General features: G+C 44.5%; 1 protein-coding gene across 5 annotated transcripts in view; it reads right to left on the bottom strand.

The window, feature by feature from the left end:
• si:ch211-51a6.2 (neurotrypsin) overlaps positions 1-12,460 on the bottom strand; it is a 48,423-nt gene that overhangs the window by 4,468 nt on the left and 31,495 nt on the right. For 4 of the 5 annotated variants that reach the window (XM_043679079.1, XM_043679081.1, XM_043679078.1 and 1 more), the window contains 2 exons: positions 11,768-11,831; positions 6,431-6,553 (listed from right to left, as the gene is read on the bottom strand). In XM_043679079.1, coding sequence (XP_043535014.1) covers positions 6,431-6,553; positions 11,768-11,831 — 187 coding nt within the window. The remainder of the gene's footprint in view (positions 1-6,430; positions 6,554-11,767; positions 11,832-12,460) is intronic. The other variant, XM_043679080.1, reaches the window with a different exon arrangement.

Consider the following 12,460-nt stretch of genomic DNA (forward strand, 5'->3'; position numbering starts at 1 on the left):
GCCTGCTTGGCACACTTTCCTCATTCCTGAAGAAGGGCTCATGCCCGAAACGTCGATTCTCCTGCTCCTTGGATGCTGCCTGACCTGCTGCGCTTTTCCAGCAACACATTTTCAGCTCCCTCCAATAGGAAACATGTTCTGAAACCTGAAAGGATTCAGAAAAGATTTACCAGCATGTTGCTCATCAAGGAGAGTTTGAGCTACAGGGAGAGACTGAATAGGCTGGGGCTGTTTTACCTGGAGTGTCAGACGCTGAGGGGTGACCTTATAAAATCATGAGGGGCATGGATCAGGTAAATAGATAAGGTATTTTCCCTGGAATGGGGGACTACAAAACTAGAGGACATAAGTTTATGGGGAGAGGGGAAAGATTTAAAAGGAACCTAAGGGGCAACATTTCTCAGACAGAGGGTGGTGTGTGTATGGAATCAGCTGCCAGAGGAAGTGGTGGAGGCTGATACAATTACAACATTTAAAAGGCATCTGGATGGGTATATCAATAGGAAGGGTTTAGAGCTATATGGGTCAACTGTTGGCAAATGAGACTAGATTAATTTACAAAAGCTAGTCAGCATAGACAAGTTGGACTGAAGGTTCTGTTCTGGTAGCCAATTGGCAAAAATAAGGCCCTTTAGATGAAATGTGAAACTGAGGCCTTTCCTGCACCTATCCATTGTTCTCAGTTGGATGTAGAAGACCCTGTGGTATGATTTCTATAGAGAACAGGGCATTTTCCCTCACTGTCCTGCCCAATGTTACTGTTTCAACCAACAAAGTAATCCAGTTGTTACCATATTGCTGTCTCTGGGAGCTTGCTATGCCAACTGGCGGCCACGTTTCCTCACTGTAGCAGTGACGAGCTACTGAAAGTGCTTCATTTGCTGCAAACCATTTGTCAAGGTTGGATCACTAGGTACATCCAATACTGAGATAGATTTTCAATCAGGAAGGAAATCAAGGGTTATGGGGAAAAGACAGGAGGGTGGCGGGGGGAGGATTATCAGATTCCTACGATCCCTACAGTTTGGAAACAGACCATTCAGCCCAACAAGTCCCCCACTGACAGTCCAAACAGCATTCCACCCAGACTCACCACCTCCCCCAACCCTATGCTTGTAACTCTGCATTTCCCAGGGCTAATCCACCTAACCTACACATCCCTGCTGTGGGTAGAGTCACATGTAGGCCAGACCAGGTAAGGATGGCAGATTTCCCTCCCTCAAGGACATTAGTTTTAGAATTACCATATAATCCCTACAGCGTGGAAACAAGCCGATTGGCTTAACAACTCCACGCTGACCCTCTGAAGAGAATCCCACCCAGACCCTGTATAACTCTACATTATTCCCATGGCTAATGCACCTAACCTACACATCGCTGAATACTACGAGGCGATTTCCCATGGCCAGTTCACCTGACCTGCACATCTTTGTCCTGTGGGAGGAAACCAGAGCAAACCCACACAGTCACAGGGACAATGTGCAAACTCCACACAGATAGTCGCCCGAGGCTGGGATTGAACCCGGGTCCCTGGTGCTGTGAGGCAGCAGTACTAACCACTGAGCTGCCCCAGTCATGATGTCATTGATAGGTGGTGCACACTTGAGGGCTGATTTTGGAGCATCCTGGAGTCATATTAGGTGCTATATAAATGCAAGCCACCCTTTCCACAATAGCTGTTTTTCACTGAATGTTCCCCCCTTTTGTTCCTTCTGTTTGTGATACTGCTGAGGTGTAGTCCAGGCACCCGCCCACTGTCCTCTGTAGCATGAGGCTGACTCTAACCAAGTGTTTATGAAATACTGCTGTCTCTCACCACAGGAAGATGGCAGAGGGGAAACACCAGCCTACAATCAGGCACAGGAAGCAGTGTTAGGAAATGAAAGCTGATTCCATTGTTCACTCCCAGTCACCAGGCCAAACACGCGAGAGAGTTCAATTAAGATTAACCAGGATATTGTTGGGAATGGAGGGGTTTCAGATATAAAAATTGACAGCAAAGGCTGGGACCTTTTCCACAGGGGCATAGCAGGTTGAGGGATGACCTTATTAAGGTTTATAAAATGATGATAAGGTGAATGACAAGGGTCTTTTCCCAAGGGTGGAGAAATTTGAAACTAAGGAGTATACTTTTAAGGTGAGAGGGGAAAGATTTACAAAGGACACGAGGGGCAATGTTTTTACACAGAGCGTGGTTCGTGTATGGAATGAACTTCCAGCGGAAGTGGTGGAGATGGATACATTTACAATTGGATAAGGACATGAATAGGAAAGTTTGGAGGGTTATGGGCCAAGCAGGTGGGACTCGTTTAGTTTGGGAACATGGTTGGCAATAGACTGGTTGGACTGAAGGGTCTGTTTCCACGTTGTACAATTCTATGAGTCGTGAGTGTGGTGCTGCAGAAGCGCAGCAGGTCAGACAGCATCTGAGGAGTAGGAGAATTGACAATTTCTGATGAAGGGCTTATGCCCGAAACGTCGATTCTCCTGCTCCTCCGATGCTGCCTGACCTGCTGCGCTTTTCCAGCACCACACTCTCGACTCTGATCTCCAGCACCTGCAGTCCTCACTTTCTCCGAGTACAATTCTATGACTCTAAGACTGAACATTAGATCATCACAGCACTTTGTCGGAGGTTATTGAGTTCAGTTGTTGCTATTTCTGTCACCTTCCAGAATATCGGCTGATGAAACCATGGCAAGGATTTTCTCGTATCATGCAAAGCCTCCATTTTAAAATTCTCCTTCTTGTTTTCAAAGCCCTCCATGGTCTCAATCCCTCCGTCTCCCCCCCCCCCAGTGGCCTCTTCCATCCCAACCCATTCTCACACTTTTCCAATCCTGGCCTCCTGCACATTCACAACTTCCATTGCTCCGTCACCGACTGCGTAAGCTCTGGAAGTCCCTTCTGAAAAATCTCTACCTTCTTCAGCGATGTTCAATAATGGTACTGTGAAGTCACTTGGGCCACTTAAAGGTATTAAAGGCACTATATGAATGCAGACATTGGATTGAGGAGTGGGAAATGTGGGAAGTCACCAACAAGACTTTCTTTGTGATGCCTGGTAATGTTTTTCTACAACCTCTACCATCGGGGAGAAGGTACAGAAGCCTGAACACATGCACCAGCCGGTTTCAAAACAGTTTCTACCCTACTGTTGTTAGAGCACTGAATGAACTCACAAACTCTGAACATTCGCCTGTACCTGTGTTTTTGTTTTTGCCACTGTTTATTTATTATTTACTTATCTATGCTATTTAACTCTGTGATCTGCCTGGATTGCTCACAAGACAAGGTTTTCACTGTGCCTCGGTACATGTGACAATAAATTCAATTCAATTCAATTCAATTTAATAAATCCCATCAGTCAAAGGGCAAGCTTTGAAATATCACAGCGAGCATGGTCCTTGCCAAATAAGGTCAGGATAAGCCAGGGCCCCTGAACAGATAACCTCCAACACAGAGATCTTACGGACTTGTGGAGAGAAATACAAACATTACTGCACATTACAGAGCAGTGTCTCCTTATACACACTCCGAAATTGGGAGCCTGTTGTTAGACCCCAACAATTTGTATTCATTAAGGAAATAATTCACATTGTTGGACTGTTCGATGTCACTCACCAAAAATCTTTTTAAAATATTTCAAAAAGAAAATGATTTTGGAGGGATAGGCAGAGAGAATATAAGAGGTAAAGATTGTCACTAACTGGAGAAAGGAGACAACACTAAAAGATAAACCCTGAGAACTGGCACAACATGATGCGTCGAAACAAAAAAACCGAAAAAACTGCGGATGCTGAAAATCATAAACAAGAACAGAAATTGCTGGAAAAGCTCAGCAGCAGCTGTGGAGAGAAATCAGAGTTAACATTTCGGGTCCAGTGACCCTTCTTCAGAACTGTTCCATCAGGTGATCATCCCTTATTAATACGGCATTTCCCGAGTGTTTCATTGGCTACAAAGTGCTCTGGGACATCCTCAGATTGGGAAAAGTGCTTTTTAAATGAAAGTCTGCTATTCATTCTTTATGTAATGATTACATTCATATTATTGACAGCGCGAGAGTTCCTACGCCATCTTTAGACTTTGCCGAGGATACACTGCAATCTGTGAATCTGAAATTTCCCTTTTTATAATATTAAATCCAGTCCCACTGATACTGATATTATAATTATATTTCTTATACATAATTCAAACAGAAAAGGCTGGAAATACCCAACAGGTCAGGCTGAATGCGTGGAGAGAGAAACAGCGAACAATTGAGGTGATGACCTTTCATCAGATCAATGACATAGACTTCTGTCTTTCTTTAATGTTTCCAGTATTCACAGTATTTTGTTAAGAGTCATCGTCATAGAGATCTACAGCATAGGAAATGCTCCTTCAGCCCATTGAGTCTGTGACAGTCAAAAACAACGCCCGATTCTAATCCCATTTTCCAGTACTTGCCCCATAGCCTTAGCATTTCAAGTGTACATCGAAACTCTTCTTCAATGTTCTGAGGGGTTCTGCCCTCCAACGTGTTACTTTCAGATTCCATCAAATGTGTGCGAAGTGTTTTCCGAAAACTGAGGTGTGCCATGAATCACTGGGATCTTGCTGTAGCTTTACTGTTCATGGGACATGAGCATTGCCGGCCAGACCAGTCTTTGTTGCTCATCCCTAGTTGCCCTGGAAAAGGTGGCGATGAGTTATCTCCTTAAACCACTGCCGCCCATGTGCTGTAGTTACAGCCACAATGTTGTTAGGGAGGGAATTCCAGGATTGTGACCCAGTGACACTGAAGGAACAGTGATATCTAGACCATGAGTGGCTTGGAGGGGAATTTGGAGGTCGTGGTGCTCAATCTGAGTACTCAGCCCTTGTCTTTTCAGTGGGAGAAGGAACGAGTTTGGGAAATTCTACTGAAGGACTCTTTCATGATGACTTTGGTGATTTTTCTTTTCAATTAACTAATGGTATGAGAGCTTTCCTGGTTGGGTCAGAATAGTATGTCCCGAACCATCCTTAAGATACCCGTAAAGCATATTGAATATTAAAGCAATTCCAATACCTATCCGAATAATACAAAATACTGCAGATACTGGACACCTGAAACAAACACAGGAAATTCTGAGAAAGTGTTGTACCAGAAACATTAACTCTGTTTTTCTCTCCGCAGATACTGCCAGACAGAATACTCATTCTCGTGCACTAAGACTTAAAACATCTTGAGCACTTGAATTGCGCTTAAGTCCGCCATGAGCCAGTGTAATCCATCTGAGTTGGTTTTTAGAGGATGATTAGAGTGTCTCACAGTATTATAATGAAATATCCCCGTAATGAATACTGGGAGGGTTTCGTTTATGGAGGTTAGATATCTTCCAGTACCTTCACACATGAGCAAAGACACAAAGGCCACGCCATTCAATTCATGTAGAATACTCTGTGAGAATATTAGACTCAAGGCACCTTAGTGCTCAATTCCTTTACCAATTGTGTGATGATAGTTTAGTACCGTGCATATATATTTCATATCCATATGATTAGAAAGAAAGACTGGCATTTACAAAGCCCCAAGGTGTTCCAAAATGCTTGACAGTCAAGGAAGCATTATTTCTCTTGCAATGTAGTCAATGCTGCAATCTGGGAAACGCAGTGGCTAAACTGGGTACAGCAAGATCCCATAAATGGCAATGCGATAATGAGCAGATTATTTGCTTCTGTGATGTTTACTGAGGGATAAATGTTAGCTTGGACCACAGCTTTCCAATGTGGCGATGTGAGATCATTTACAGCGAGCTGCTCAAATTTAACTGGGTGGCACAGTGGCTCAATGGTTAGCACTGCTGCCTCACAGTGCCAGGGACCTGGATTTAATTCCAGCCTCGGGTCACTGTCTGTGTGGAGTTTGTACATTCTCCCTGTGTCTGCGTGGGTTTCCTCTGGGTGCTCTGGTTTCCTCCCACAGTCCAAAGGTCTGTGCAGGTCTGGTGAATTGGCCATGCTAAATTGCCCATAGTGTTAGATGCATTAGTTAATGGGTCGGGATGGGTAACTCTTCGGAGGGTTGATGTGGACATGTTGGGCTGAAGGGCCTGTTTTCACACTGTAGGGAATCTAATCTTAACAGCTCCTCTCAAACACAGCCTCAATGGTGTGTCACTCTGGAGGTCACACTCAGGGGCTGGAAGGGGACTTGACCCCCTCAACCTTCGGACTCCACGGAGACAGTGTGATCCAGCCGACACTTCACAATCCTCAGCCTCACCACAACCAACAGGCCCCAGGTTTTACATTGTTACCACACTGGGCACTGTGCTGGGCACTGGCATACGGCTCACACGTAAAACAAAAACTAAATGTTAACCACGCCGATAAATCTGAAGGGAATGAGAAAATGGATCTTTTATAATGAAAGCGACAGACAATGCTCCCCTTCACCAACCTCTTGAAGCAGTGAGCTGCAGTCAGCACCCAGCAGTTACTGATTAATGTAGCTCCGCACAGTAAACGACTCTCTCGGTGAAACGTCTTGAGCCTCAGTGAAGCTTGCCATGGCCAGCCACCTCTGGAATCAGAGTCCAAAAATATTGTGACACCAGACAAGGAGCAAACTCCTCCAAATAGATAAACAACAAACAACTCATTGTGTTTTGTATGAGAGGAGTGTGGCTCACATTGGGCCCACCCACTCAAGCCTGTTTCTCCTGTTACAATGGGATCCTTGACATAAATAGAGAACACAGTCAAGGAGATTATGCTAAACCTTCAGGAAACCACCAAACATGCTCCTCTGAGCGCCTCAGTTATAGAGTCATAGAAATGTCCATGCCGACCATATTCCAAACCAATCTAGTCCCACCTGCCAGCACTCAGTCCATATCCCTCCAAACCCTTCCTATTCATATACCCATCCAGATGCCTTTTAAATGTTGCAATTGTACCAGCCTCCACCACTTCCTCTGGCTGCTTAGTCCATACACATACCACCCTCTGTGTGAAAAGTTTGCCCCTTAGGTCCCTTGTATATCTTTCCCCTCTCACCCTAAACCTGTGCCCTCTAGTTCTGGACTCCCACCTCCCCCCAGGGAAAATACCTTTTCTATTTATCCTATCCATGCCCCTCATGATTTTATAAACCTCTATAAAGTCACCCCTCAGCCGCTGACGCTCCAGGGAAAACAGCCCCAGCTTGTTCAACCTCTCACTATAGCTCAAACCCTCTAACCCTGGGAACATCCTTGTAAATCTTTTCTGAACCCTTTCAAGTTTCACAACATCCTTCCTATAGGAGGGAGACCAGAATTGCACGCAATATTCCAAAACTTGAAGAATGTCAAGGTCTTAGAGTGAGAGATGAAGGAGATTTCCTCGAGGGTAGCAGAAATGAGTGGTCTCAGCAGATAGAGAGTAGCTAGGATTGTTCCCCTTGTTCGGGAAAGAGCTGATGGGTGGTTTAATAGAGGGCTTGAAAATGATAAAGAATTTCATTAGCTTGCACCTATAAGCAGAGTGAAACCAAGCAGTTCCACCTTAGCAGTACAAATATTAGGAATGGTTATGCAAAGTGGTGATGCAGCTGTAAAAGCAGTGGGTGTGCTGGTAAGCACAGAAGGTACAAAACGTAGAATATTTTATACAGGTCAGAATTCAAGGTCCAACAGGTTTACTTGAAGTCACAAGCTTTTGGAGTGCTGTTCTTTCATCAGGTGGAATAGAGCCTACCTGTTGGACTATAATCTGGTGTTGTCTGACTTCTAACCAGTCCACCCCAGTCCAACACCAGTCCCTCCACATCACGGCTTCTGATCAAACGGTTAAGAAATGTAATGACACAGCTCTGGAGCAGGTGGACTGTGAGCCCTTGCTTCCTAGCTCAGAGGTAGGGACACTACCATTGCACCACAAGATCCTTAGGCATTAAGCGCAAGATTAGATTAGATTACATTACATTACATTACATTACAGTGTGGAAATAGGCCCTTCGGCCCAACAAGACCACACCGACCCGCCGAAACGCAACCCACCCATACCCCTACATTTACCCCTTACCTAACACTACGGGCAATTTAGCATGGCCAATTCACCTGACCTGCACATCTTTGGAGGAAACCGGAGCACCCGGAGGAAACCCACGCAGACACGGGGAGAACATGCAAACTCCACACAGTCAGTAGTCTGAGGCGGGAATTGAACCCAGGTCTCCGGCGCTGTGAGGCAGCAGTACTAACCACTGTGCCAACGTGCCGCCCACAGATATTTTCTATATCAACCTGTTCAGAGATATAAAGACACACCTCTGCATCAGGTGGGACCTGAAACTTGGCTTCATGGCTTAGAGATAGGGACACTACCACAAGAGGTCTTAGGAACTTAGGGCGGCACGGAGGCACTGTGGCTAGCACTGCTGCCTCATAGTGCCAGAGACCTGGGTTCAATTCCTGCCTCAGGCAACTGTCTGTGTGGAGTTTGCACATTCTTCGGGTGCTCTGGTTTCTTCCCACAGTCCAAAAATGTGCAGGTTAGGTGCATTGGCCATGCTAAATTGCCCGTAGTGTTAGGTGAAGGGGTAAATGTAGGGGAATGGGTCTGGGTAGGTTGCTCTTCGGAGGGTCGGTGTGGACTTGTTGGGCCAAAGGGCCTGTTTCCACACTGAAAGTAATCTAAACTAAATGCAATTTTTAAAAAAATTATCCTACTTTTGTAATCAACCTATTCAGAAATGTTATTGCACAACTCTGCAGCAGGTGGGACTTAAAGCTGGCCCTTCCAGCCCAGGTGTAGGCCAATACCACTGTACCACAAAAGGGCCTAGGCAATAAATGTGATAGCAGCTAGTGTTTATATGCAACATCTTTTTTTCATTCATTCACAGGATGAGGGGGTTGCTGACTAGGCCAGCATTTATTGCCCATCCCTAATTGCCCAGAGGACAGTTAAGAGTCAACGACATTGTTGTGTGTCTGGAGTCACATGTAGGCCAGACCAGGTAAGGATGGCAGTTGCCTTCCCTCAAGGTCATGAACCTGGGCTCACTTTGAATACCTGCTGCACTGGTCAATACAGAAATGCAAAGAATCAGGTTCCAGTTTCATTTAGATGTTCTTTTAAACTAAGTAGCCCACAAGACAAATTCTAAGTGCTTTATTGAAAATACTTTATTCAATCTTTCCACCACTAGGAAAACATCCACATGGCCCAGGGAACCAGTAACTTCCTTACTGAACACAATGTCAAGCAGATTCTGTGTGACTGAGAACAATGAACATTACAGGTTATGGCTGTATTGGCAGTGGGCAATGAGATGTAATTAAACAATCTATCTATTTAATGTGACTTCAGTGTCAATTTAACCTGTAAATTTAATCCCTGGGTTTGCTTTTCAGTATTTGATGGATGCGGTTACCCACTACAAACATGTCTTTTCCAGATAGAGTTCTCACTTATTGAAAGCTCTTGTATTTTTACACTTAGTTTCGACTGATAAGAACATGAACAGGCAAAGATACACTGGACACATTGTGGAAATCCTCCCACACATGTCAAATTCAGAAGAGGACTTCAGATAACACTGAGTATGTTCACTCGTGAACTTCATTAAGAGTTGCCAACTTGTTGGTCAAATTGTTTGGAAGTCAATTTTAAAATTGGAAACACATGGAGATGGGGAACTGCTCTAAACGTCTCTCCCTAGGTCTCTCTTTCTTAAATTCATTCCAGATATGTGGGCAGCGCTGGTGGGTCAGTATTTATTGCCTGGGCCCACTTGCCCCTTGAGAGCTGCCTTTTTGAACGGCTATAATCCATTTGGTGTGGGTAGGTCCACAATGCTGTTAGGGAGGGAGTTCCAGGTTTTTGACCCAGTGACACTGAAGGAATGGTGATATATTTCCAAGTCAGCATAGTGAGTGGCTTAGAGAGGTAAGGCTATTCTGTCCTGGAAGGTCAGGCTATTCTGTCCTGAAATTGCTTGAGCTGCACTTATCCAAGCAAGTGGTATTCCATTCACTCTCCCAACTGTGTCTTGTAGATGGTGGACATGCTTTTGGGAGTCAGGAGGTGAATAACTCACTGCAGTATTCCTAGCTTCTGACTTGCTCATGTGGCCACAGTACTTACATGGCTGGCCAATGGTAACCCCAGGATGTCAATAATAGGGAATTCAGTGATGATAATGTCATTGAATTTGAAAGGGCGATAGTTAGATTCTCTCACGTTGGAGATGCTTAGAGCATGGCATCTGCTTAGCATGCTATAGCCATTTTGCCACTTATCAGCCTGTTCCTTGATATTGTCAAGGTCTTGCTGCATTTGTTGGGCTGTGTCAGTATCTGAGAAGTTGCAAATGGTGCTGAACATTGTGCAATCATCAGCAAGATACCCACTTCTGACTTTATGATGGAGTGGGAGTTCATTGATGAAGCAGCTGAAGATGGTTAGACCTGGGATACGGCCCTGAGGAACTCCTGCAGAGATGTCCTGAGACTGACACAATGAACCTCCAACAACCACAACCACCTTCCCGTATGCTAGGTATGTGTCCAACCAATGAAGAGTTTTCCCTCTTATTTCCTTTGACTCTAGTTTAGCTCGGGGGCCACTGCTGCAATATTCGAGAAAAGGCGACCTTCATATCAAGGATGGTCACTCCCACCTCAATATCAAACAAGTTGTAAGACTGGGAGTTAGTGAGCCAAGGTTCTTGAGTTTTATAAAGCAGAGACTCATACAGTTATCTTACTGTACATTTTGATCACTAAATAAAAAAACTATGAGCTTCCTTCTCTGAGGGGAATGGTCTACACTCTATTTCCTATATCTTCAGGCTATCTGATGGCACAGTGGCTCAGTGGTTAGCACTGCTGCCTCACAGCGCCAGGGACCGGGGTTTGATTCCAGCCTCAGGTGACTATCTGTGTGGAGTTTGCAAATTCTTACTGTGTCTATGTGGGTTTCCTCCCACAATCCAAAGATGTGCAGGTTAGGTGGATTGACCATGCTAAATTGCCCATAGTGTTCAGGGATGGATAGATTAAGTATATTAGTCAGGGGCAAGGATGAGTAGGTTAGGTGCATTAGTCAGGGGCAAATATAGGGTAGGGAATGGGTCTGAGTGGGTTACTCCCAAGAGGGTCGGTGTGGACGTGATGGGCCGAAGGGCCCGTTTCCACACTGTAGGGATTATTTGACCGAAATTAGGAGCTTCGGTGTCTTGGGAATTGGAGCGAGGAATGCTTGCTGGTTAAAAACAAAACAGTTTGCCATTAGCTGAATATTTTGAATGAAGGAGCGTGTGAAGATGGTCCCAAGGAAACATAAGGAGGATTGACAGACGAAGAAAGGAGAAATCATTTTATTACGTAGATAGAAAGAACAGAAGAAGCCTCAGAAAGACAAAGGGTTAATTGATGGATCAAGGTATCATGTTTGCTACCCATCAATGTGCACTTAAATCCCTCTACCTCTCTCCATAAGACATCTCTAATTTCTTCATAAATCCTGTGAGAGTCAACCCCATCTATTAATAATTCCATAACAGCCTCGCTCCTGAAACTTTCTCCACAGAAAATGATTCCAATCATTTAAAACTTCATCAAGCAAGCACAAAATTAATTACATTTTCTGGTGATCTAGTAGGAAGGTTAAATAATCTACAGAATTATTCATTTCCCTTTATTTAAAGTTTATCAAGAATTGAAAACCATTCCGTTCTAAACTCAGGTTATCAGTGGCTTCCTGGGCTCAGCAAGGTGTTGATTTAAATATTATTTTCAATTCCTACCTGATTGACTTATTTCCACCAATAATACGCTTTCTGCGATGGTTCATCAAACGGAGGCCACAGACTGCAGGCAAAGAACCGAAAACATCCCCAAACAAAGTTGATTAAAATTTAAGCTGAACCACTGAATGACATTTCTCTGTGTCAAACTTCCACCAAAACCAATTGTGGACTGACTGAAATATCTCGATCAAAGTTACCAAGAAATACATCTTAGTGTTTCTTTTAAATTTCAAAAATACACTTTATTCACAAAAAAAATATATATATCAGCACACACATAGTCACAAACGCAGTTCAATTCTGGACAGTAGCTTATCGCAGAAGTAAACAAATACTGGAGTTTGACTCTACCCTCTTACTTGAACCAGACTATATTTACATGCATTGGAGGCACTAGGAGGGTCCAATAACTGAACAGATCCCCATTTACCTTAAGCAGGAAGCCCTCAGACAGTGGTCTTTCCCCTCTGCGCCTTGGCAGCAGCTGCCCCAACCTTTAGTGCGTCCCTCAGCACGTATTCCTGGACCTCGGAATGTGCCAGTCTGTGCCACTCAGTCGAGGTCAACTCCTTGCCCTGGAAGACCAACAACTTTCAGGCAGACCAAAGAGCGTCTTTCACTGAGTTGATGGTCCTCCAGGCGCAGTCAATGTTTGTGTGTCCCAGGGAACAGACCATAGAGAACAGAGTC

The sequence above is a fragment of the Chiloscyllium plagiosum genome, chromosome 38 (assembly GCF_004010195.1).
Source record: "Chiloscyllium plagiosum isolate BGI_BamShark_2017 chromosome 38, ASM401019v2, whole genome shotgun sequence".
Lineage (NCBI taxonomy): Eukaryota > Metazoa > Chordata > Chondrichthyes > Orectolobiformes > Hemiscylliidae > Chiloscyllium > Chiloscyllium plagiosum.